Raw genomic sequence first — 26,656 nt, 5'->3', positions numbered from 1 at the left:
AGGGTGCCGTCAGCCAGGCAATGTCGGCTGGTGATCCCCAGGGGGAGGGCCTTCTCTGTGGCAGCTCCTGCCCTCTGGAACGATTTGCCCCCGGAGATAAGAAGGATATTGGATCTCCGGGTCTTTCGCCGTGTCCTGAAAACTTTTCTTTTCCATCAAGCAGGGCTGGCATGAACCCCCCCCCCTTTTTTTTTTAGTTTTTTTTTTTAGTTTTTTTTTCAGTTTTTTAGCTTTTAATCTGTCAATGGGTTTTAATTTGAATTGTTTTAAATTTGGGCCAAGGTATGTAATTCTTTTAATAATTTTAAATTTTGTATTGGTATGTGTTTTAGTTCTGGCTGTGCACCGCCCTGAGTCCTGAGAAGGGCGGTATACAAATTGAATAAAATAAATAAATAAATAATCTAAATTTTATTGTTGATTCCTGGATGGGTGATCCAGTGGGACTTTCATGTGTATGATGAACCTATTCTATTTTGTTCAAGTTGTGGTAACCACTGATAACATTTTTAGGATTTGATTTTCAGGGTTGGGCAGGACAAACTTAAATGACTGATCTAATACTTAGCAGAGCGTCATGAGGAGATAATTGGCTGCTGAGACTGAATACTTAAGCAGCGTTCCCAATTTGTAAGGATGGAATGGAAATTAGAATAAATTTTTCAGGCAAATACATTCTAATGGTTTCTTGATTCCTCTGGAAGTGTTTTCTATTTAGTTTGGCTGGTGTTATTAAAGTCCTCCTAAACCACAGAGTCCATATTGCTGACAATGGGATCTAGATAGTCTCCAAAAGAGTTCTTTTCCCCTGATCTTAAGTGCCACATGTCGGATTTGGAAATCTTTTTTTCACTCTATTGGCATGCCAGAGCACTTACTCGTGATGACTTAATTTGATCTCACATACTACCATTGTGATTAATCTACTTAGCTGTTTAATTCCATCTTAATACTTACTGTTCATAACACAAAAAAGCCCTTGATTCACAGGCAAAACATTTGTTCCTTTTCAAAAGCAACTGTCTACTCATCTAAGTTCCATATTGTCTGGGAACACAAAAGAAGGGTGAAGAACAATTTCATAACTGTTGTTATTTTAAGATGTAAGATTATGTGTACATAAAAAATATATCCTATGTTTACCTAAAATTTCCTTTGGTAAAGTTATTATCAAATCCACATTCTTGTTTTGATCTGTTGGGAAAGAAAACGTGTACCAGAGACAAACGTTAATATCATTAACACAAACTACTGACAAACAGTTAGCATCCTGAAAAACTATATTTTGGAAATATTTCACCAAATCTTCAGCTGTAATCTATAACAGTAAACAATATTGCACTTCCTTACTTTTTTCATAAATTTAACTTCTAGGGTCAACAGTGGGAAACTGTGTGCATACCAGAAGAAGATGTTAAGACCTACATAATCGAAGGTACTTGAGGTTTTAATATATTTCTTATTTTCAGAATGTTAAGGATAAGTATATTTAAAATGGCTATTTCTATTTCAGAAAAACTTTTACTATTTTATTGGTGTGTTTTTGTAATGTTTGCAAAGGAAATATGTTACTTCCAAATAAACAATTATTTAATATTAAAGAATATGTTACCACAGGGGTTGCCACAAAGAAGAGGCAGTCAAGCTATTCTCCAATGCACCTGAAGGCAGGACAAGAAGCAATCAAGGAGAGAAGCAATTTAGAACTAAGGAGGAATTTCCTGACAGTTAGAACAATTAATCAGTGGAACAACTTGCCTCCAGAAGTTGTAAATGCTCCAACACTGGAAGTTTTTAAAAGATTAGATAAATATTTGTCTGAAGTGATGTAGGGTTTCCTGCCTAAGCAGGGGGTAGGACTAGAAGACCTCCAAGGTCCCTTCCAACTCTGTTATTCTGTTAATCTGATATGTTTCATTTCTGCGTAGAAAAAGAAAAAGAGAAATTGTTAATGGTACATCTAAACAACCCAATGTCTGTTGGTGCCCAGGAAGGTGGGAAAATAATCTTGCATTTTGATTCTGCATTGGAAATTACGGATGCAGTAAGGAAAGTTTATGATGCAACAAAATGTCAGGTAATATTTTCTTTTTCTCTTGAGGAATAAAAATTACTAACCCCTGTTTACTATTATATTTGTAGTTTGTTGTGCTTGTCTGTATCTGGCAGTTGAAGATAGCATAATTCCAGCAGTTATTGCCTGAATAATAATAACAACCATAAAATAAAGAATCTGATACACATTTGTTCACATTTTTAAAATCAATAAATTCTATAATATTCCTGGGTTTTAAATTACCATGTCAAATAATGTGATAAATACTTCTCATCTAGAGAGCCAGTTTGATGTTCTTAAGGCATCAGACTAGAAACTGGGAGATTGTGAGTTTTGGTCCTGCCTTAGGCACAAGACCAGCTAGATGATCTAAGATTTCACTTCTGAACTCTTCAAAAAAAAAAAAAAAATAGCAGGGATTTGTCCAGGTAGTTGACAAGAGTCGACACTGACTTAAAGGTGTGCATGCATGTGTACATGCACACATACACTCTTCACATCTAGTTGTTTTTTTTAAAAAACAAACAAACTGAATTTACAGTGTTACTTTCAAGTAAGATGAAAATGAAAGAATTGAAAAAAATATTTTGTAAATGTTTGCAATCTGGAGGATTTGTTTCTCAGGTGAAAGAGAAAGCAACAAAACGAATTAATCACATTTTTATCATAATATGACATACAAATAAAAGTAAACTAAGCTAGAAAGATTGTGAGCTTTTTATGTAATGCTTTCCTTTTTTGCCTATATATTGCTTCAGAGTTTTCCAAGGAAAAATACTGGGTCAGTTGCAAAAACAACGGTACATGTAGTTTTTGATGAAAGTGGATCACAGGTAAATATTTCAGTTATGATGATAAATATTTTAATACATGTGTTTAATCTGGGCAATACATATGGAATGCAAATTTTGAAGCTACAGATAGTATACAGTAGATTTCATTATTTTTTGTCAACGTGCCTTTCATAAAAACCTCTCATTAATTTAGAAAATTAATCCCACCCCATTCAGCAAACAATTGGATCCCAATATGTAGGATCTCTCTGTTAGAATAGTGAAGTTAATTTTTAACAATTGGAAATTACAGGATGATTAATCTAAACCATAATACTCCTAAGCATTATTATACTAATATCATATAAAATTAATGGGGAATTTTGTTTAAAAGTGAACATATAGCATTTGCAGCTTTTTTAGAATAAAAGGAGAGGCGGTACCATGCAAGCTGATGGGAGGTTTATATAGCCCACTTACCCCCCCTTCCTCTCTCTTTGCTGCCATCTACTGGTCAATAAATCAAACAGTTGACCAGTCACCCCATAGTTTTCTGATCTAAAACAATTCAGACAATTATCAGTACCATTGGGGGAGGGGGGGAAGGAATGTATTGCATTGAATAACCAGAGTAAAGGAATCACTAGTTAGTAAAATGTTATGGATCAGGGCTAGGTTTTCAAAAGATCTAGAAAAGCCCACCTACCTTATAATATAAATATCCTCATTGTTTGCTGGAGTTTAGTCTTATTTGAAAGCATAGTAATAATGGGATTTTTTAATATTTGAAATTATTAGGTTCTTATACCGGAAAGTCAGATATCACCTTTGAAAGAAAAAGAATGTAAATTACAAGAAGAAAAATATAGTTTCTCCTTTCAACATCAATATCCTCAGGCAGAGATAAATCTAAGTAAAAAAACAATTGAGATGGACTTCCAAACAGGTCAATCCAAGGTAGTTTAAGCTTTCAAATAGAAAAGAAGAATTCTTGTTTTGCGATATTTGATTAAATGTTTGAATGCTGGGTTAAATTATACTTCTCATTTTATTTCAAGGCCACCCCTGGTAAAAGGAAAATGTCTGAGGCATCAATGATTGTGTCATCCACTTCCAGGTTTTCTGTGCAGAGTCCATTTCCTTCAATTAGTACTTGTAAGTTAAATGACATATTGTATTGTGCCTTAATCCAATATGTTGTTAATGTATTTTATTATTTTTAGAAAATGTTCCTCTATCATCATGGGTCAATAGCTATCATTAGCCTCTAGAAATGATGTTTAGTGAGTTTGTGGGTTGGTCAAGTTGACCTCATAAAATCACTTCAAATTTTGTAATTATTATTTTTTTACTCTACGATTCCCTGTACATAGAGCTATTAGCATGAGTATCTTAAGTAGTATCATTTAAGGCCTAGTGAGTTGATGGATTATGTTCCCATTATTCAGTGGAAACAAAATAGCCCATAAACACTTACCTGATAGGCTGAGATGAATCATTTTACTGTTTTCCTTCTCCAGCCCTAGATTTGACAAAATTGTTATATGTAACAGGAGATTAGTTTGTGGTGGTTCTGATAAAGAAATAGAGAATTGAGTCTCTATATATAGAGTATGAGAAATAGTATGAGTTCCATAATCCCTAAAAGGGAATATTTCCTCCTGTGTGCTATGGAGGCAGAAGTCTGGATAAGCACTGGAGGTTGTGAAAACTTCCCAGCTATTCAAATATGGATTCATTTATTGCCTTACACCAGATAAAGGGAATATGGATTCATTTATTGCCTTACACCAGATAAAGGGAGCTGGCAAGGAAGTTTCTAAATGTCACACAGTCATCAAGAGACACAAGAAAATGACAGTCAAGCAGGATTTGTAAAAATCAAGTTCTGTGGACACAATTTTACTCTGGGTTTTTCCTATGATAATGCCCAATTTACTAGCAATGATAGATTCTGGAGAAGTGCAACACACTATGTTTTAATGCAAACACTGAGAGTGCATTTTGTTTACATCCAGACTGTTTTATAACCTTCCTCTGTTGGGTGCAGTATCTTAACTTAACCCATCTTAACTTTCACTGACATGTAGCATTTGGTTTATCAGAATCTTGTATGGGTTCTTAAGAGGCAGGATCTCAGGGTGATGAATATTGGTTAATCCAATGTAAATCTGAAGGACGCCTTGCGCAATTCTTTTCCACGAAACAGCAAATTCATTTACTGTAATTTTCGTGGAAATGGCACAAAACAGTACAAATTACATTAAAAGAAATGAACTATGGGTTCCTTCCCAGCAACTCCACGAAAAGGGAAGATTAGAACCCCTCTTCAGATGATGGGCTTAGTGGAAAGAAATGAAGTTTTCTCAGTACCTGAGACAAGGGCTATGAAGGCTGGCCGGGAAGATAATTGTGCACCTCTACTTTCTGCAACCAAGGCTCTTAATAGGAATAATTCTGTTGAGAAGGTAACTACTTTAGATTTGTATAACAAATTTAAATCTGAAAACTACATGGATATTTTCTAACCTCCAAAGTTTGGTTAAAAGCTGCACATTCCCCCAAATAGTAAGTTGTTTTGTTTTTTTTAAATTGAGAGTTAATGAAGTATACAAGGCAGTTGAAAAATTCTGTATTTGAAGCACAATATTTATGATAATAATCCAATTTGATAAAGTGGATCTCAGGAAAAAATAATCATTAAAAAAGAGAAGAAGTGAAAGAAACAAAAGTGAAGTAGAATAATTGCAAGAAGAGAAAGAACAAACTTTATTTGGGAAAAAATTAGAGGACAGCTTAATCTTCCAACAGATTAGTTGGAAAGTACACATAAGAGGATGTCAAAGTTGCTTGGAAAAATAATTTTATAACAAGGGTGCCCCAGATATATATGAAATATTAGAAAATATTAAATTCCCTTTAAATCAGGGATATGTTTTTTGTATCCTGTACTTAACTAATTGGTGTAGAAAATCATATAAATAAATATGCATCTTAATGTTTGTGATTTATTATGTATACATGTAGCAAATTCCAGCTGAAAAAAGGAAAAATATGATCCACAGTGAAGAAGAACTACATATTAATGGAAAGCAAAAATTAGGTAAATTGTTCAACATATTTCAATAGACATCCTTTAAAATAGTTTTCATGTTGTAGAAAATCTTAGGATTGCATTTCATGTCTAATTTAATATATATGTTTCACATAGATGAGTTAAGTGATATTGTTCCTGATTCCCAGCCACCAATATTCAAAAGTGACAAATCATTGTAAGTACTACAAATAATTATAGATAAGAAATATATACGTTAATATGCCTAGTTTGAACAACACATTCTGCTCTAATTTCATGTTAGTAGAGATTTTCTACATATATACTTTAGGAATACAACTAAGTTATCTTTTATCTTAGTTCTGATTTCTCAACAAGTATACATGGACGTTAGAAAGGAGGGGTTTTCAACTTTGTAGTTGTTCCTGTATAGGACTAGAAAATAGCATGTGCCAACTTTTTATCATTACTTCTTTATATCTTGTTTTAGAGACAGTACATTAATATATAATTATGACTTAAAGATGATTGAACTCTGAACCCCAGGTTTCGAACGTGGAAACTTGCACAGCCAACTTATTACAGCAGTTTTTGCCTATCCAATAAACTCTTACCAGGAAGGGTTTTGTTGTCATCAGGGACCATGAAAGCCTGTCTTTTCTGTTGCTACCCCTTTCCTTTGCCAAAATGAGTCCACTGAGTCAGATTAGTATCAACTCTGCTAGCATTCAGGAAAGTGCTTGATTGTATGGTGGGTCTCCTCCATAAGTAAGCAATTCTTGTTGCTATGACTGTTTTTCCACCATGCACTGATGCGAAGGAAAGTTTGCTTGGCATGGCTCATCCCTGGATGCCATGATTTTGCAGACAGCACCTTCAGCCAATCATTGCTCAGCTCAAGCTGATAAAGTTGAACACCAAAAATACAAGCCAATCAGTACCAACTATCTCCACTGCAGAATGTCATATTCACTATTTGTCGTAACTTAAAGGGCACTGAGAATACTAGCGCCTTTATTCACGTCCTTCAAAGTAAAGAAACAAAAACATTCTAAGCTTTCTTTTCTCCAAAAATATGCACTGAGTTCAGGTGTCTTCTACAGGTGTATTGCTCTATTCATTTGTCTGTTGATTTAGGAAAAAAAACCATTACTCTTGATAGCATACTATTAGGATGGTTGTAAGGAAGGTTGAGTTTTAGAATATTTACAAAATGCGGAAAGGCAACATTGTTTACAGATCAGTATTGAACTGATTTGTCAGTAATTTGAATGCAGATAGAAGATAAACAGTAGCTTGGTATTCAGAATGGTTACAATTTTGATTGAAAAAAAAAAAGCAGAAAAGTGAATATCAGAAATGTGAATTAGCATTGCAGTAAACATTGGGGAAACTGTAATTAACTCCCCCACCCCTTTGTATGGGGAAATACATTTGGATACATATAAGCACCCAAATGCTGCAAGTAGTTGCACAATTTGACTAATTTTTAAGCAGAATGCATTTTATATTTGAAATAATCACATAAATTATAAACATATTAAAAAGTTGCTAAAATATGTGTGCTTTTTTTTTTTTTAGATTGCCTGGCCTTTCAAACAATTTTGTTGCTGAAATTAAAACTCAGAAAAAAACAAAGTGCTGGATACCTGAAACAATAATAACTCAATGTCAGAAGATTACTGCATCAGAAAGTATAGTATATCAAGGTTAAGTCTTTATATCAAAGTTATATTAGTTTTTTCCACAATTATCCAAATAAAGAATTTAGAAAGAGAATAGTTAACTTTAACTGTTCGTGTGTTTGTGTGTGTGTGTGTATGTGTCTTTCTATATGTATGTTTGTGTATCTGATGGTTATCTACTAATAGAAAAGAAGCAGATACATGAAAAAAAGCAGATAACTCTTGAAAGGGATAGCCATTTTTGACTCAGTTAGGACTCTAATATGATTGTCCAATCTATTGTGTTCATGATTGTCCGTATTTCTCCCACTCCATTTCTCCTGCCTTATTGCTGAGACGCAACCTCATGTAGAGGACAAATACTTTAGGCCCTTAATATAAAAAAGTAAAAAGTCAACACTTAAGCAAAGAAGATCATCCCCTCTCCTCCACAGTCAGTCTGGGAATGTTTAATCTCTATCCAAGCTTTCAGAAACCACCAGGATGATTTAATAAGAGAAGAATTTCTCTCTTTTCTCCCTCTTACCCATTATGACCCATTTATCTCTTTTCCTTGCCTCCTCTCCATTTCTCCATCTAGTTCTGTTCTCCACTTTAGCTTTCTTGTCCTTCCCCTCATCCCACCCGCATCCTGTTTTCCTCTTTACTATTTTTATTTGATGTGTACTTATATCTAAGTGTGGGACAAGACCTATTTTCCCTCCTTAACATACCTGTGAGGTAGGTTGGGTTCAGAGGAAGTGAATGGTTTGCATGCACCCATAGTTTAGGACAGTGGTGCAATTCAATTTTTTCTTACTACCAGTTCTGTGGGTGTGGCTTGGTGGGCATGGCAGGGGAAGGATACTGCAAAATCTCCATTCCCACCCCATTCCAAGGGAAGGATATTGCAGAATCTCTATTCCCACCCCACTCGGGCCAGCCACAGGTGGTATTTGCCGGTTCTCCAAACTACTCAAAATTTCTGCTATCGGTTCTACAGAACCTGCTGAATTTCACTCCTGGATTAGGATAGATCTCAGGATCTCCTCCCCCTCCTCCCCCCCTTCCTCCTCCCTCTGAAAACAGGAAGTATGACCTATGAATGAGGGACACAGTGGTGTACAGATAGAGGATCAACTAATTTCTAAGATTGGATGTCTTTTTTACAGGCAATTAATTTTAAGCAACAGTTATTAATTCAACTAATATTTATTAATTTATCCTTTTAAGAATGTGGCTTCAAACCAATATATATATATAATGGTTTTACTCCAGGTAAAACCATTTCTAGGGATTTCCCCCATAGGGGGAAATCCCTAAAAATGGTTTTACCTGGAATTGGCAGCCCTAAGTTGACAAGCTGTGTAATATTTGTGTCTGGAAAAACATGAAATTCTGGGTTGACTTCCTTTTGAATAAGTATGGTAGTTTATAACACTTTACTTAATTTTAAACTCTTGTTTTTGTTTTCTATTAGCTGCTAATCTAAGTGACAGAGCTGCTAAGCAAAGAGCTTTTGCTTCAATATTTGAAATGACTTCTTCCGAGATAAGAAAAAAACAGCATTGCAGTGGCAAACTCATAGAGGAGCAACACAGCAAAACCAATAAAATACCAGATTCACAAACCAATTTTAAGCATTTGGATGAGAAAATACCAAAAAGTAAAAGCAGAAAGAGCGTTTCCAATACATCGGAAATATCACTTCCTGCTACTAAAAAGAATAATAGTTCTCTAATAACTTCAAGGCACTCTAAATCAACCTCTGAAATGAATGATCATGATATTAGATTGAATATATCACCTCCTGCAAAAGAGACTGCTAGTAAGAAAACTGATCAAATAAATTATGAGAAGGTAAACAACCTCAGCATTGCTTTTCTAGTTGTATAGTAAATCAAAATAGTGATTGCTTTTAGTTTATTAACTATTTCTCATATAATTGATACATTTGGTAACCCTAATTAGCAAACAACCAAGAACAGATAACATTAAGGATACCACAGTATTGAATTTTTTCCTTCTTTTTTTCAGAAAACAAAATCAAAAGATGTGATTGAAGCAGCGGAAATGTTAATAAGTAAAATCAGCAAAAGATATAAAGAAAAGGATGGTATAAAAAATACAGCAAAATTGTGCCAGTCATTTTCTGATAGGAGGTATTGTATATATATATTATTTTTATGTAACTGAAATGTAGATAGATACTACATGTTAAAAAGTAAATAGTTTTGCAATAGATCTATTTTTATCTTTTTTTTAGTTTTAATGTAGTTTTCTACATTTTCCTAAGTTTATCTTTTATCTCTTTAAAATTTTTCTAATATTATCATGAAACAGAACAAAATTTTAGTGATTCTGTATTTTTTCCCAGTCTTTCATTTTTTTTGTGTTATTAGTTACATTATATTTATTTATTTATTTATTTTATTAAATTTACATGCCACCCATTTTACAGATTAGGTGATTCTTTTACATAAGAGTAATACAGTTATAAGGTTATATTTCAGTTTATGAATAATGTCACATTTTTAAAAACAAATGTTAATTATCATATTTTGAAATTTAAAAATTTGGAGCTGTTTTACTCTCTGTTGCCTGAAAATTTCGTCAGGTCCGCCTGATTCGCCAGTTACGTCCCTTTCTGGATCGGGACTCCTTACGCACGGTCACTCATGCCCTTGTCACTTCCCACCTGGACTACTGCAATGCTCTCGACATGGGGCTCCCCTTGAGGAGCACCCGGAGGCTCCAACTGGTGCAGAGTGCAGCCACGCGGGTGGTTATGGGAACGAGGTGGCGTTCCCATGTAACACCTCTCCTGCATGAGCTGTACAGGTTTTGGTTACCACCTTTAGAGCACTCCATGGCTTAGGACCTGGATACTTACAGGACCTCCTGCTGCCATCAATAGCCTCTCACCGGCCAGTACGCTCTCACAGAGGGGCTCCTTAGGGTGCCGTCGGCCAAACAGTGTCGGCTGGCAGCCCCCAGGGGGAGAGCCTTCTCTGTGGGGGCACCTGTTATCTGGAATGAGTTCCCCCCGGAGATACGGAGGATCCCGGATTTACGCACCTTCCACCGCGCCCTCAAGACCTTTTTATTCCAACAGGCTGGCCTGGCCTAACTTTCCCTTTTAAACGGTATATGAGTAATTTTAAATCTGTTTTTAAATATGGGGATGTTTTAATTTGTCTCGGGCCAAATTGTTTATTACATTTTTATACTGTTTTAAATTTTATAATCTGTGTGTTTTATCTTTTTGGCTGTTCACCACCCTGAGTCCTTCAGGAGTAGGGTGGTATATAAATCTAATAAAAAAAATAAAATAAAATAATAAAATAAAATAAAATAAAATAAAATAATAAAATAATAAAATAATAAAATAAAATAATAAAATAATAAAATAATAAAATAATAAAATAATAAAATAATAAAATAAAATACACTGAAAGTAATCAAATGCAAAATGGAATTAATTTTATAAAAATAAATGATCTCGACATCTTTACTACCATTAACATCTAGTAGAAAACATCTATTAGAAAATTGCTTATGGCAATACTGTGCAATACTGTACTGAAAATAGTGACTTATGACTGGTCCAACTATTGCAGCATCCCTGTGGTTACATGATCAAATTGGGGTGCTTGGCAGGCATTCATAACAGGTGCAGCATCCTGGGTCACATGATCGTAATTTGTGATCTTCCCACAGGGCTTTCGACAAGCAAAGTCAGTAGGGGAAGCTGGATTTGCTTGACAACTGGTCACAAAATTGTTATTAAATTGGGCATGACTCACTTAACAACTGCGTTACTTAGTAGAGGAAGTTCCAGTTCAAATCGTGGTTGTAAGTTGAGGGCTGTCTGTATTAGTTTACAGATTTCTTTTCCCCAGTGGCACCTGGTTAAAAAAAAAAAAAAAGCTGGAACCTAGTAAAAGCACCTGAACTGGTGCCTGAGCTGAAAAGCTGTGAGGGCTCTTTGTGTCAGGGCATTTATTAATCCCATGTTTGGCTCTGGGACTAATTACCCTGGTTTAGAGGAGATGAATCGAGGCTTATTCCAAGTTGCAATAATCTGAAAAGAAACGCGAGAAAAGTTTCTAATAAAACTCATTTATTTGTTATAAAGAAAATAAAACACCTCACTAACTAAGAAAAGTTAATTGTTACATTTTTTAAAGTAATTCTTGCCGGCTATGTCAGCCGGACCTTGCTGGAAAGAGAAGAAAGGAAAAAATGTGAAGCAAGTGAAGGAATGTGGGTGGATGGACATGCGTAGTAGCTTTTGATAACAATTCTTGGCAAGGTACGGAGAGTCAGATAGTCCAGAAATAATGAGCTCAGCTGGTAACTAAAATAACGCAGTGACACTTTGCTCTATTATTTTATTTTATTTATTAAATTTATATGCCATCCCTCTCCGGAGACTCAGGGCGGCTCACAATACATTTAAAAAAAACCATTCTAAAAACATTTAAAAGAATAAAAAACATCAAAAACCTTAGAACACATTCACACCATTCATGGCCGGATCTCACCAGATCACAAAGTGAGATCAACAGCCCCAGGCCTGCCGGAAAAGCCAGGTCTTCACAGCTTTTCGGAAGGCCAGTAGGGTGGGGATGGTCTGGACCTCAGGAGGTAACTGAGAGAGCTGGGGCAGCCACAGAGAAGGCCCTCCCCCGCGGGCCCGCCAGCCGGCATTGTTTAGCTGACGGGATCTGGAGGAGACCAACTCTGTGGGATCTTACCAGTCGCTGGGAGCTATGCGGTAGAAGACGGTCTCGAAGATAACCTGGCACTGAGCCATGTAGGGCTTTAAAGGTAATAACCAACACCTTGAATTGTGACCGGAGGACAATAGGGAGCCAGTGCAGCTCACGGAGAATTGGTGTAATGTGAGTGTATCTAGGTGCATCCACAACAGCTCGTGCGGCTGCGTTCTGAACCAGCTGCAGTCTCCGAACACTTTTCAAGGGTAGCCCCATGTAGAGCGTGTTGCAATAATCTAATCGTGAGGTGACAAGGGCATGAGTGACAGCCTGAAGTTGGTACTGAAGTACTAGAGCAGGGGTATCAAACTCAAGGCCCAGGGGCCAGATCTGCCCGCGAGGTACTTAGATCTGGTCCATGGGGCTGCTCTGGAAACAGCAAAGGACTGGCCCGCAGTGCTTCTGCCAGTGAAAATGGGCTCCCAAGCTCTGTTTTCGGCTGTTACGGCCTCCTGTGTGCGGCCCTCCCAAGCTCCGTTTTCACTGGCAGAGGAGGGTTGCAGGAGGCTATTTCAGCCGAAAATGGAACTCGGGAGCCCATTTTTGCTGGCAGAGCGCTCAGACCAATACAGGTGCCCCCGACACGAGTGATGTCAAGCTGACCACGCCCACCCTGGCCCCCTGAGGTCAAACACAACCCTGATGTGGCCCTCAATGAAATCAAGTTTGACACCCCTGTATTAGAGCCATTGGAGAGCCAAAGTTGACCAGTCCAAAGCATCTCCAAACATAAGACTACAGTTCACCATTTCATAGTCTATAAAAGTTCATTTATGCCATAATATGTGCTTACAACTTTTTCTTATTTTTTTACGCAGCAGGCTAACCTGGCTGTTCTCGAAACCTTTTCAAGGAACGTATTTCATCATTTAATTATATTACCAAGACAAATTCCTTGTGTGTCCAATCACACTTGGCTAATAAAAAATTCTATTCTATTCTATCCTATTACTTAAGTTTGCTATTTAAATACAACTTGATTTCTAAATGAAGACTTCTAGCTTGGTATTGATCTGTATTCCATCCATTTTTCTTACAGCACATCATTAAATAAAACTGATAGTGATGATAAGGTATTTTTTTTTTCATTTACAAATTTGTCTGATAATGGTTTTAGGTATTTATTTTTAGACACGATAGATTAAATATGTTTGAACTCTGAACCAAATAAATGGTTTTGTTTCAAAAGTGACATTTATGGTGGCATTTTTTCAAGTTTTGTAATTGAACTGATCATCATGTCTAGGCCAGTGTTTCTCAACCTTGGCATCTTTACAATATATGGATTCAACTCTCAGCATTTTGGTTGGTGAATGCTGACTGGAGAATTCTGGGAGTTGAAGGCCACACATTTTAAAGTTCCCAAAGTTGGAAAACACCAGTCTAGGCTGCTCTTTAATGTTTTATTACTGGGCTACTCAGAAATTCAGAAATTGTTTAACTTGACTTTGCTGGCATGTCTCTCTCTCTGTCTCTCTCCCTCCCTCTCTCTCTCTCTCTCTCTCTCTCTCTCTCATACAGACACACACACACACCAAACAATTCATAATAAAGAGTAATAAATTATATTACATTAAATTATTTAAATTTATTATTAAATAAATGAAAAACCTGCATAATCGTATTTTTTTTTCCAAAATGTCATTTGGAGGTAGTTCCAGGTCACACAAGGTCTGCAAACTTCAGAGAATGCTTTTGTGTGGCCTTGCAATTTCTGAAAAGAGCAGGAAAGTATGCCCTGATCTCACATGCTTTTGCATGACTCCAGAGGCCTTTCAGAGGGCCCTCCTGACAGGGCTCCTTCACAGGACTTTCAGAGTGTCGAAGGTCTGGCCTATCATCAAAAATGACATGCCATGTCACAAGTGATATGCATGTCATAGGTTCACCATCACCAATTTAGACTGAATGGGATAAGAGCGGAGCTGGGAGGAAAGCAGGAGCTGAACCCATGACTAGACATAAGAAGACTCCTCACAGCTCAATAAGTGCCAAAACAGAACTTTGCCATGGGAGACTTGGAGATCATTGACTTTTTTTTTTTAAATGTTGGGAATCATTCTTATGTGCAAGAAAAAACATCAGCAAAAAAAACCAAAACACCACCACTAATTGCTTTGCACTTACCATAATCTGTTACTTGATGTTGCTAAATAAGTAAAGGTGTTAGATCTTACAGAAAAGCTGCTAAAAGAATGTTTTTGTTTTAAAATTAAGCATTAGGAAAACATCAAAGAGGAGATGTACTGATTATGAACGTGAATGGATTTAACTGCTCCCTTTGCCCTTTATTGTTTGGCTGAGTGATCTAAAAGTTTTATTTAAACAAATTGGAAAAAAAAACCTCAGAAAAAGGGGTAGCATTGGCGCGTTATACATCTCTTGTGTAATGACTTTTTTATGCCTAGAAAAAAAGACAGAATAGAAGGACTGGAAATTTCAGAACTACACTACACAACAATACTAATGAACAATCTGTGTAAGTAAACAGTAATCTAATACAAATCTAGCCATTTGAGAGATGAGATGAAAAGAAAACTAAACAAAGTTTTATCTCCTTTGATAGGGATGATGTCTATGACTTTAATCAAAGTGGATTTGATGAACCTACAATAAAGCTTGGAGTAAGAAAATTATAGCATATTAATATGTCAATACTTATAGTTAGCAACATATTATTTGGAATTTATGCTTCTTATTAATTCATTCCAAAATATAGTTTGATTCTATAGCAGTTTCACCCTTCTCTTGGCTTATGTTAAAATTGTACTCTGCTGTAGCTACCCAACTATATACTACTGGTATTTTTTAATAAAAGAAGGAAAGAATAGACAAAGTTATTAGAATTAGTCATCTCTATATCATATGCAGTTTTCCTTATTAATAGGATATTTCTGGTTAGTTTTGGTGCATTTTGGTCAGTGTTATCACAAGCTTAGCCAAGTCCAGTTTTACTTGAGCATGTTCACACTGTTGTATGCAAGCTAAAAACACAAGCCTAGAGATTTGCAAATCAATATTCAATGGACTCAACTTTACTGGAGAGGCTGGATAAGTGTTTTTCAACCTTGATAACTTTAAGATGTGTAGACTTCCAACACCCAGAATTCCCCAGCTAGCAAAGTCCACACATCTTACCAAGGTTGAAAAACATAGGGCTAGATAGCCATTTAAGAATGCTGAAGCACTGAGCAGGAAATTGGGCTAGATCTTCTGTACAGATACTCCTTAATTTACTATCATTCATTTAGTAATAGTTCAAAGTTACAATGGCACTGAAAAAAGTGACTTACAACTGGTCTCCTTAGGGTTAAGACTCTCACACCATCCCCACCGTCATAGGATCAAAATTCAGGCACTTAACAACCTGCCTATATTTACAATGGTTGCAACATCCTGGAGTCACATAATCGCCATTTGTGACGACCTCAGCCAGTTTCCCAACAAACAAACTCAATGGGGGAAGCTGGATTTGCTTAACAACTGCAGTGATTCACTTAACAACCATAGCAAAAAATTATCTATAATTCAGCTTAGCAACAGAAATTCTGGCCCCAATTGTGGTCATAAGTTGAGGACTGCTTATAATAACTTTGCTGATCCTTGCATTCTATTGTTTCTTGTATCCCACCATTAGAAAATACTGACACACTAAGATAAATTTATTTTGAAATGGTAATCAATATTAAAACCTTATGTATTGTCATGCTCATAAAGCAATAAAAACAAATGGTATTTGTAAAGAAAATAAAGATTTTAAACCAATATGTGATATTGAGGTCATTTTAAATAAGTACCAATAATCTTTTGTAAAATCTTTATAAAAATTACAGATATACAATTATAAAAATGTATATAATTTTCATTGAAAAAAATAGGAAGAATGATTTGTTTACTTGACAAACATTTACAAATAGGCAGAAAAATCAGCTACAAATGGAACTGTGCTGTTTATTTAGGTCCAGGAATTACATCTTATTAATTTGGAAACTACTGGTGTACTCCCAAAGAAAATGTAAGTATACTTTCTATCAGCAGAAAAATGGGTAAATAAGAGCTATTATAATAAAATTAGATAATGGAAATATTCTAAATATTATAGCTGTGGAAAGTGGTTGTTTTCCACATATGCAAGTAAAAAAACAATCCAAATAAACTGTTTATTTCCATTCTAATTACTACAATAAGAATGTTTTTATTTGTTTTAGGACTCAGAAAAATGAAACAACAAGTATAACCCAAAAAAAGCAGGAAAAGAAGGTATTTTTTTAAAAGGAACATAATTGTAGTAAAAGTTGTATTTTGTAAATACTAGGATATTCGCAATATTTATAGCTCAGGTGTATGATGAAAGTAAAGGTTTGTTCTCTGAGCTTGTGGGTTGGTTTCCGGTGATCACTGTTGTGGCCCCGCCCTCCGAGCCTATCTCATCGGAAGAAGAAGGCTCCGAACATGAAGAAGAGGAGTCGGCCAGGCCTCCCTCTCCAGGCCCCTCCCCTCTGGCTCTGCCTCAAGTGCCGGCCGAGGAAAAGGAGATTAGCCAGGAGCCAGGTGTCTCCGATGAGAGCGATGGAGGCGATCTGTCGTTCCTGGCGTGATAAACGGTTGCAGCAGTTGAGGAGGCGTGCCAGGGATTAGGCTGAGTCACTGGACCACACTCCAGCGACTATATAAGAGTGTGTGGTGGCCATTTAAGACACTGTGACGGATAAAAACTAACTCTGGCTAGTCACTTTGAACAACGCTTAAATCTGCCGAAGGTTTCTTGTTTTGAACTGGACATTTACAAACTGTGTGTATTTCTGTTTATCTGGTGAAGGGATATTCCGTTTATTGAAGTAAAAGCACTTGGCAGTCGGTGCTCGTATTGCTGCCAAGTTTCTGATAAACTAACTGTGCGTGCCAAGTGCTTCCTTTAACCCTCGGCTGGCTGTGTGTGTGTGTGTGTGTGTGTGTGTGTGTGTGTGTGTGTGGAGACGGGGACAGAACAATCACAAGACTCATCACAATGACTCACAGATGGTTCATCAGAAGACCCTCACTTGACACACCCACATCTGAAGCCCTTATAAACAGAATACTGACACTGACATCCCCTAAACTTCGTTGAAAATGTTACCTAGTCTGGTAACGAAACATTCGGAAACCAGCCCACAAGCTCGGAGAATAAACCTTTGCCCTCACAAGGATGTTTATTTATAGTAATAGTTCCCCTTAGCTGCTATTATGTATATTTAGTATGATTGCTGGGTTGGATTGTGTTTTTAACGCTATATTATATGTTGCTGTTGCAAGATGGACAGCTATAGAGAAGTTGGAATGGGAAGAGGAAATACCACAATTTTACAATGTGAAACTGCAAAATAAAATCTCGAGATTTTTTTTTTACTACCTTTTAAATTTTTTGTTCATAAAATACTATATATCGGGGATGTGTTGTGTTAAATCTCCTTGATAGCAGCTAGACAAATCGTGTTTAGTAAGATCTCAATTATAATTAATTTACATAAATTTAATACTGGTTTTTACAGGATTGTACTGTAATTGTACTAGATTGTACTTTCCAAGTAGAATATGCTAATGAAGATTTAAATCTTTGAAGAACTTGTATCTTTGACATTTGAGAAAATGCATCAGCTTGAATTTTAATTTAATTAAAAAGCAGATTAATATCTAGATTTTCATTTATATGCATGGTATGGGATAGGTTACAATATTACAATATTTTAACAAACCATTCAATTAAACAGTAATTGCTTCTAAAATATACTAGTAGATAAAATGGCCTGGTGGTGGGTTTTTTTTTTTTTTTTGACCATGTCTAATCAGAACAAGTGTTTTGCAGTTCTATAAAAGTATAAAAGTTCTTTTAAAATTCAAAAAAACCTTATTTTTTTAAAAAAAATGATTTTTATTTTTATTTTTTTTTGTTCCACAGGGCAGGACAAATAGAAACTACAAGCATCTTTTTAGTGACACAGACACTGAATATAGAGGTGATGATACCAACACAGATATTAGCTGGTTAAGGGAATCAAATAGAAAGCCTAAACCTCAGCTCGTAAATTACGGCAGAGCCAGAATACCAAGGAAGTCCAAAACTCTGAAACCAGGCAAGATGTTTATTTATTACAAAGCCTAAAAATCAGATTATTTTTCTGTAATTAAAATGCATTTCTCTTGCGGTCAGTTCAAATATTGGTATTTAAATGAATTCCAGAATCTTGGTAGGAATGCTCTCTCAAGTTTCCAAGCAGGAGGTTTGCTAGGCAGAATACAATCTAACTAATGTTCATCCTTACACAACACACTCATACACAATTGATAATGTTAGCTTTTGGTATAGGTCAAACATTGTTATCTCCCTACAATTATCCATTTCTGGTTGGATTTTTAATAAAAAAAATAGACCTACAAATTGTTGGACTTAAACGAAATAGAACAGCTTTATATTTGCCTGCTAAATACATATTCAAAAGTAAGCTCTCCTGAGTTTAGTGATATTCACAATGAGGATTGGCCTTAAATTATTTATTTATATTATACATACAGAGAAAAATGCAAGTTTCTTTTTGCTGTCTCTCAGATTTTCAATTTATTGTGCATAAAGCAGCTCTGATTCATTTCTGGAATTGGATATTCTATTTTTTTTTGTCGTTTCTAATCAGAATACATGCTTCATTTTCCCGAAAAGCATAAAAGTACTTTTAAAATATAGCTTATTTTTCAAATTGCATTTTAAAAAGAACCTTCTATACTTCCTAATCCTTTTGCAAACTTTTTCTGCTTTGTTTTTTTGTTCTTTCACTATTCGTGCAAATACACAGAACTAGAGATATGTATGTACTGAATATGTCCAAAACATCTCTACTCATATAGTGAGGTTACACCTTTGCTTCTTAGTATAGCACACTTTGCATACTTAAATTACATTCTAGCACACTACATTCCAATAAGAAAACATTAAAACATTTTATTTTAACTGTATTTTTGTGTCCCTTGATTTTTGCATCTTGTTATTTTATTTACCAACAAATAACTAGTTTGATGTCGTTGAGAAAATATTTAAATATTTCACATATACATAAAATATTTTCTCCAGCTCCAGCGCCTGTCCTGAAGGCACAGTTAGAAATTTGACGTTCTAAGATTGCATGTTGGCCTTGAGCAACTTTTTGCAGCTTCCAGCTTTCTCCTCCAACCACAGTCACCAAAAATGCCTGGCCTCCTTTTTGCCACAGGAAGAACACACATTCAAACAAAATGAAACCTCCCCTCATTAAGCCCCTCATTAAGCTTTGATTTATTTTAAATAAGAAAATATTTCAAACTCCCTACCCTAGGAAAATACAGAAAGTGTGGCATGGCCTCACTTTTACTATTCAGCATTTATATTCAACATTTCTGCAGTTTTTTTATCTGAGCGGCAGGAAAAAGTTTTGCACATATTTGAAAGACGAGCAGGGAAGCGAGCAGCTAAGTACTGAGTACTGGCTATAGTCCAGATTGAGTACTACTTCACCCTGTTGTCAAATCACTGCAATCTGGACTGGAATTTCTGAAGTTAGTTTAAGAGCAAAACAGGAGACAATAATCTTAGGCTGCTGTACAGAATTGCTTGACGTTTTTCTAGGTGTATCTTCTACCATTCACCACTCCTACCCCATCTCATATCTTGACCCCATATTAGATACCATCTAATAATTTCTGGAGAGTCTTGTATCTTAAAGAAGATGAAGGTAGACCTCAGTCTGAGATAACTTTTAATAAAGGGTTTATTTATTTGGCCCAGAGTCACCTCTAGGCAAGATGGGCGGCACGCAAATCGAATACATAGATAATAAAGAAACAAAATAAATACTAAATAGATTTATATGGCTGTCTAACTCACACCCAGTGACACCACTGGGTATACAACATTACAAATTAAGACTAAAAACCCCAGGCCCCCCCTCCCCTTGGCAGTGACTTCCAGAAAAGTAACAAAAAGGGGGCCACTCTTATTTCTGAGGAAATGATATTCCAAAGGGAAGGAGTCACTACAGAGAAGGACCTTCTATGTCCCATCAGGTGTATTCCCTTAATTTATTTTTATATTTGTATTCTATTACTTTATAAGTACCTCAAGGGTGACCATACATAATACTGCTTTCTCCCCAGATCGAACCTGAATCATACCCTGCCTTCCTGTTGTGGTGGGCTGAGTAGATATAACTGGGTAGAAATGGTCCTTCAAATCTATTTTTAACTCATTTTATTTTATTTACTTTTGTTTACTTTATTTACTTATTTATTCATTCTTTCAATTCGTATCTTTCAACAGCAGCTCTAGGCAGCCACCACAGCTTAAAAAAAGACTAAATACAGGCAGTAAATACCAGTAATGTCTTATGCTATTGGCCTTCCAGTTACACCCATTATTCTTCAACCATCTTTGTGTAATTGTGGATTGATTGTGTAATTCTAAACTCTGTTTAAAATGCCTTGGTAATTTCTTTATAGAGATGATCAGAAGCAGTGAAAATTGAATGATAATTGTTTTGATCATGGTAGTAGGATATAATTAACCTTGGGCTTGTTTTATCATTAATGTTGAATTTTTAGATAAATTCTCTATATCGCCAGGGATGAGGGAAATATCTCCACCTCCAAAAAGCAGAAGTAATAAGGTAACTCTTTTCAATTGTTCTTGTTTACAAGCATTGAAACAGTTTTTTCCACACAGAATGAGTTAAATGATCAGATTGTTTTTTAAGAAAGACTGTTCAATCTGATCAGCAGATTGGAATGGAATAAGCCAATCTTAGCAGTTTTTATTCAGTCTTTCTACTCAGCTATTCTTGTCTTGACGGATTGTCCTTTGTTTTCTAATGTGGTAAATTAATATTTTGAAGCTTATTCTATTAAGCTGGTAGGGATGGTTATATTTCTTATGAGGTTATACAGGTAGTTCTCCACTTACGACCTCAATTGAGCCCAAAATTTATGTTGTTAAGAGAAAATATTTGTTAAGTTTTGCTCCATTTTACGATCTTTCTTGTCTCAGTTGTTAAGCAAATTACTGCAGTTGTTACGTTAGTAACAGGTAAATGACTCTGGCTTTTCCATTGACTTTGTGCATTTGAAGGGTGCAAAAAGTGATCGTGTGACCCCAGGATACTGTCATAAATATGTTGCCAAGTGTCTGAATGTGACCATAGGGATGCTGCAATGGTTATAAATGTGAAAAACAGACACCTTTTTCAGTGCTGTTGTAACTTTGAACAGTCCCTAAATGAATTGTTGTAACTTGAGGACTACCTGTACCTAATTAGCAATCCCTTTTTGACCAGTTTGCCCCTTCTTGTGGTGAATTAAGACATTGAAATTTCCCAACAAGCTGTGATCATCAAATGTATTTAACTTGGCCTTTTCTGAACTACCAGCCTCTATAGGTGTTCCCATTCTCCTCCTAGCTTGTCTAGTTGAGATATAATAAATAGCAGTATTATGTCACCAGACAGCACCAGACAGGGATGGTTAACATACAGTCTCTGAAGTCAATCTCTGTACTGAATTTTACATTGTAAATGTAAAAGACATGCTGAACAATTAAAAAAAGATGTAACTTTAATATTAACACAGTGTGCAAAGTATTTTTTAAAGTACCTATTTCTAAAAATCAGAATGATAACGGTGATGGGGAAAGAACACTACAGACTAGATCAAAAAAACTCAGAAAAGCAGCACTAGCCAAAAAATGTTACAAAGAACTCTCAAGTTCAGAGATAGAGAGTGAAGAGGAAATTTCTGAATATTTGAATGAGAAGAACACCTCAAATGAACATGTAAGCTTTGTATTTTATTGTACCTTTACTAAAAGTATATGTTCCTGGAATTTGTATTTTAGGGCATCATTATTTTTGCTTCTGTTTTACCTAGAATTTGATTTTCAAAAGAATGGAATGGTATTTAACAAAGAGGAATAACAGTATACGCTGTGATTCAAAGAAAATAAATTTTAAATAGTTTTAAAAATAATATAAGGTTTTACAAAACCATTATCTCAGCTGGTTTTAATAAGTTCAATTACAGTGTTATTTAAAATGTTATCAAAACCCAAAATCTTTATATGAATTCAACTTAAGCAGCATAAGGCATTCTTGGAAAATATAAGGCATTCTCTGTCCTTAACTATTAAAAGGAGCAATTTTGTGATTTCCTGGGAGGAGACTTGTAATCATAAAATGGTGTGGGCTGTTTTCAATTCCTGCAATGAGGGGAAAAAATCCACCAATTAAGTGAAAAATCCATCACTGCAAGGACTCCTGTAGTACAGGTAGTCCTTGATCTATGATTTTCTCATTATGGTCATAAATCAAAATGCTCCTAAGCAAGTCATCATGTGTCCAACCCAATTTTACTACTTTTTTTTTTTTGCAGCAGTCCTTAAGCAAATCGCTATGATCATTAAGTGAATTCATAGTCATTTTAGCAAACCCCACAATCATTAAGCAAACCCATTGTTTGCTATGAGGCATTTTTGCTAAAAAAAAAAAAATCAAGGAAATAAGCATTAGCTTTCAGCAAAAATCATGGTCAGGTGACACGGGATGCTGCAAAAACAGGCTGGTTGCCGAGGACCCAAAATGTGGTCATGTGACTGCAAGGGAGGCAACTATCAGAACTTCACAACCAGGTCATAAGTGAGGGGTCCTTAGTGCTCTCTGAGCTTGCTTGTTTTCTTGCAAACGTTTCATTACCCAAACTAAGTAACATCATCAGTGCTAGTCCTAGCTAGTTCTAGGTTGTTAAGTACATTGGGGAGGGGGGAGTTCATTGTAACTTTGAATGGTCTCTAAATGACTGATTGTAAGTCAAGGACTATATGTATCCTTGCTGTACCGCTGCTGATGTTTCATGGGCAGCAAGTCATGACTATGTTATTCTGGATATAGATCATGGACTCCATTGTTATTCCAAACAAAGCATGGGTGAGAGTTATACAGGAGTTGGAGCTGGCATAGAAAAGACAAACCAGAGTGGAAATGAAATATGAAGAAAGCGAAACTGCCATGATAAGAGAATAGGGTGGGAAGCAAAATTGAATGAGGTGAAGGAAAGAGTACAGAATAACAGAACTGGGAGGGACCTTGGAAGTCTTCTAGTCGAAAGAAAGGAGAGAGGAGCTCATTTGATATTATAAAACTAAGAAAATTCACTAAATCAACAGACTCATGTTTTGATTTTATCAACAACTATGAGACAAATCACAAATAATGATTTGAAGAAGAAAAAAATCTTACTCAGTAAGATAGGTCAACAAATGCTTATGAGTCATTTTAGTACTTAAAAGACTAATGAAAACACAAGACTTACAAGCATCCAAGGAGGAAAGTAAGCTGAAGAAAAAATGAGTAGCACTAGCACTTAGACTTATATACCAATTTGCAGTACTTTACAGCCCTCTCTAAGCAGTTTACAGAGTCAGCGTATTGCCCCCAACAATTTGTGTCCACATTTTACGCACCTTGGAAAGATGGAAGGCAGTTCATATCTCACCTTGAGCCTGGTGAGATATGAACTGCCAAATTGCAGGCAATCAGCAGGAATAGCCTGCAGTATTGCACTCTAACCACTGTGCCACCATGGCTCATAAGCAATGGATGGAAACTAGTGAATGGATAAGAAGCAATGGATGGAAACTAATCAAGGAAAGAACCAGCTAGGAGAAATTTCTTGACAGTGAGAACAATTAGTCAGTGGAATGACTTGCCTCCAGAAGTTGTGATGTTCCAACACTGGAGGATTTGAAGAATAGATTGGACAATCATTTGTCTGAAACCATTTTGTTTAAGAGAAACTAGATTTTTTAAAAAAATAACATAAAATACTGTTTTGTTTCTTTCTAAAATGCATAGTTTAATTAGTGTGCAGTGAAACTATGTCTGATAGGTTTTTGTATCTCTAGCCAGAGCATAAAATCACAGCAAAATCTAGAGCTGTTAATCAATCCAAGATACAACAACATACAATTGCCAGTGAGACAGTCAGAGGAAAATTGATAAATCAGTCCAAAAGATCTACTAAAGCAAAAGATGACATGATAAAAAAACAAATGGAATTACCATCATCTCCTTCATCTGGGAGTCCACCTTTCTCTGAGATAATGAGATGTAAGATTTATGTTTTGTTGTTATGTTTAACTATAGTAGGACAGTCTTAACTTAAATTTATGTACTTGAGATTTTTCACCAGTTAACAATTTTTGATAACTATAAAGTATATCAGGTCAGCTCAATAAGCTCCAGCAATTTTGCAATAATATTTTTCCACCACTGTGTTCAGACGTCTTGACTTACAGTTAGCTATAAATATGCCTTATCACTCTAGTTGGCAATGTCTGTAGTTGCAGGGAAGAACCTAGCCTGCTCATGCAATCAGGTATATTTACAATTAACCATAAAGCTGTAGGTAACCACTACTTAAATTATCTGTATATACTGTATATTAACATCCAACAGGCCTGACCCAAAACTATAACTAAAATAGTATCCTTTTTTAATGCAAATCACAGTTTTCTTTTTTTAAAAGAAAAATGCCTGCACTTGTGATTCCCAAGTGCAGGCATAAGAAAACCTGCGAACTCCACATAGGCATCTGGCCAGTAAATGCCTAGTTCCATTCAGTCACCCCGACTCTACCCCGACAAAAGGAATTGTACAAAAGGAATTTTTATTGTATTTTTTCAGATAGATCATAGCCCGTAGAAAAAAAAATCTCTGGGAATTAGTTCCTAAAAATACTGTAATGCACTGTGCATTGTAACATTATTGTAGAGAACTAAAGCTCAGTAGCACAGCATTTCTCATGAAAAATGTATTGGAAAGTAGGAAGGTTTTTTGTTTTCAGAGTACTGAGCTTCAGGGACTAATGTACTGTACAATACAAGGCAACTTTATCATTTTATTTTTCAGATGTTGTTTCCATATTTGAATTGCTCATGTTTCAGGGAATACAGCAATTTGTGTTTATGTCTGTTTGTTCCTTTTCCAGCAGAAATTTGCAGTTTCACTTCTGTTTTAGATTAGTTGTAATTTGGTATGATTTATTTAACATGGTATGATTTTTAAAGCTGGAGGATCGATTGTGATACATCTTAAATTTAAAAAAAGGCGTTGGGTAGGTCAGAAATGGATCCAATCAGTTTCTTCTGGTTTAATCATCTGTTTCAACCTTCAGTTCATGAAATTAGCTATTTTAACAAACAAACAAAAAAGGGATTTCAATGACTCATCTAAAGCAGAAGCTTCTGATTTGAGCTGTGCCAGAGAGGAGAATACACATCTGAGGCTCTCATATAGTTAAGGTTGATTTAATGTTGCAACAACATATAGCCAATGTTTTGAAATCTGTTTGTGGAATTTATTAAGGTTATGAGAAACATACAGAAGAATCTGCTGAAGAGCACATATCAGTGAGAAGGTCGTCCTTATCATCCTATCTTGAAGAATTAACACCTGAAAAGGAGAAATCCTTAGAGAATATTAAAGAAGATTTTACAATGGGAAAAATTAATTCAGAGAGTGAACTATTGAAGGATCTTCCTGAAAAGGGAAGAAAACTGGTATTTGAAGCTGAAGATCTCTCACCTGTGATAAGTCCGCTTTCTTTGGTAAATATTTACAAACTATTTTAAAATGAGTTTTCCACTCCGTGAGTTTAATTTAATTTATTAATTTAATATTAATATTAATTTAAATATTAATTTAAAACTTCCAAACTTCTGCACTGATACTATAAACCCAAAATGGTACAGAGGGGTCCTCCTAGAATTTGGCCAATTTGAGGTGGTATACAAACCACAAAAATAAAGAGAAGAATTACAAAATATCTTCATATAAAAACCAACTCAATAAATTGAACACTGTTTATAAAGAATAAATACAATCCAGAAGTTTATTTTGGATAAAATATATTTTTTTTTGCAAGTAATGGGGGTGGGGGGTTTCCTACCCCACTCAGATCCTGGATCAGTTGTTATTCTACAAATGTCAAGTAAATGTGAATGTTTTCAGCTAATTTTTAAAAGAAGAGAGTGCAGAAGCCATCTGAACTTCCCTTGGAATTAAGAATAAAGGCACTAAGATTACTTTTTATCTTTGCTAAAAGTTTAAATGAATTTAGAATCAATGTAGAAGAGCCTACATTTTCATTTCTGCTTCTGTTCTTCACAGATAATTTGGATGGTGATAATTAAGAATATTGGAATTGCAATGTGCAATTAATCATACTGGGAGTTCATATTTCTACAAAGTTTTTACAGAACAATCATAAGCTTAATTGCA

The 26,656-nt window shown here is 35.5% G+C and overlaps 1 protein-coding gene across 1 annotated transcript in view; it reads left to right on the top strand.

The window, feature by feature from the left end:
- The window catches only part of SYCP2 (synaptonemal complex protein 2), a 48,408-nt gene that overhangs the window by 13,305 nt on the left and 8,447 nt on the right, over positions 1-26,656 (top strand). The window contains exons 13-33 of the mRNA XM_070940100.1: positions 1,375-1,435; positions 1,929-2,077; positions 2,815-2,889; positions 3,628-3,786; positions 3,888-3,984; positions 5,125-5,297; positions 5,857-5,932; positions 6,041-6,101; positions 7,466-7,593; positions 9,029-9,408; positions 9,586-9,710; positions 13,369-13,402; positions 14,738-14,808; positions 14,896-14,953; positions 16,289-16,344; positions 16,538-16,589; positions 18,268-18,442; positions 20,934-20,998; positions 21,995-22,156; positions 24,280-24,484; positions 25,742-25,983. Of these exons, the coding sequence (XP_070796201.1) occupies positions 1,375-1,435; positions 1,929-2,077; positions 2,815-2,889; positions 3,628-3,786; positions 3,888-3,984; positions 5,125-5,297; positions 5,857-5,932; positions 6,041-6,101; positions 7,466-7,593; positions 9,029-9,408; positions 9,586-9,710; positions 13,369-13,402; positions 14,738-14,808; positions 14,896-14,953; positions 16,289-16,344; positions 16,538-16,589; positions 18,268-18,442; positions 20,934-20,998; positions 21,995-22,156; positions 24,280-24,484; positions 25,742-25,983 (2,604 nt within the window). The remainder of the gene's footprint in view (positions 1-1,374; positions 1,436-1,928; positions 2,078-2,814; positions 2,890-3,627; positions 3,787-3,887; positions 3,985-5,124; positions 5,298-5,856; positions 5,933-6,040; positions 6,102-7,465; positions 7,594-9,028; positions 9,409-9,585; positions 9,711-13,368; positions 13,403-14,737; positions 14,809-14,895; positions 14,954-16,288; positions 16,345-16,537; positions 16,590-18,267; positions 18,443-20,933; positions 20,999-21,994; positions 22,157-24,279; positions 24,485-25,741; positions 25,984-26,656) is intronic.

Source organism: Pituophis catenifer, unplaced genomic scaffold (assembly GCF_029215685.1).
Source record: "Pituophis catenifer annectens isolate HBS135680 unplaced genomic scaffold, rPitCat1.0.hap2 SCAF_3, whole genome shotgun sequence".
Taxonomy (NCBI): Eukaryota; Metazoa; Chordata; class Lepidosauria; order Squamata; family Colubridae; genus Pituophis; species Pituophis catenifer.
The sequence above is the reverse complement of the archived record's forward strand: the minus strand, read 5'-3'. Positions and strand labels throughout refer to the sequence as shown.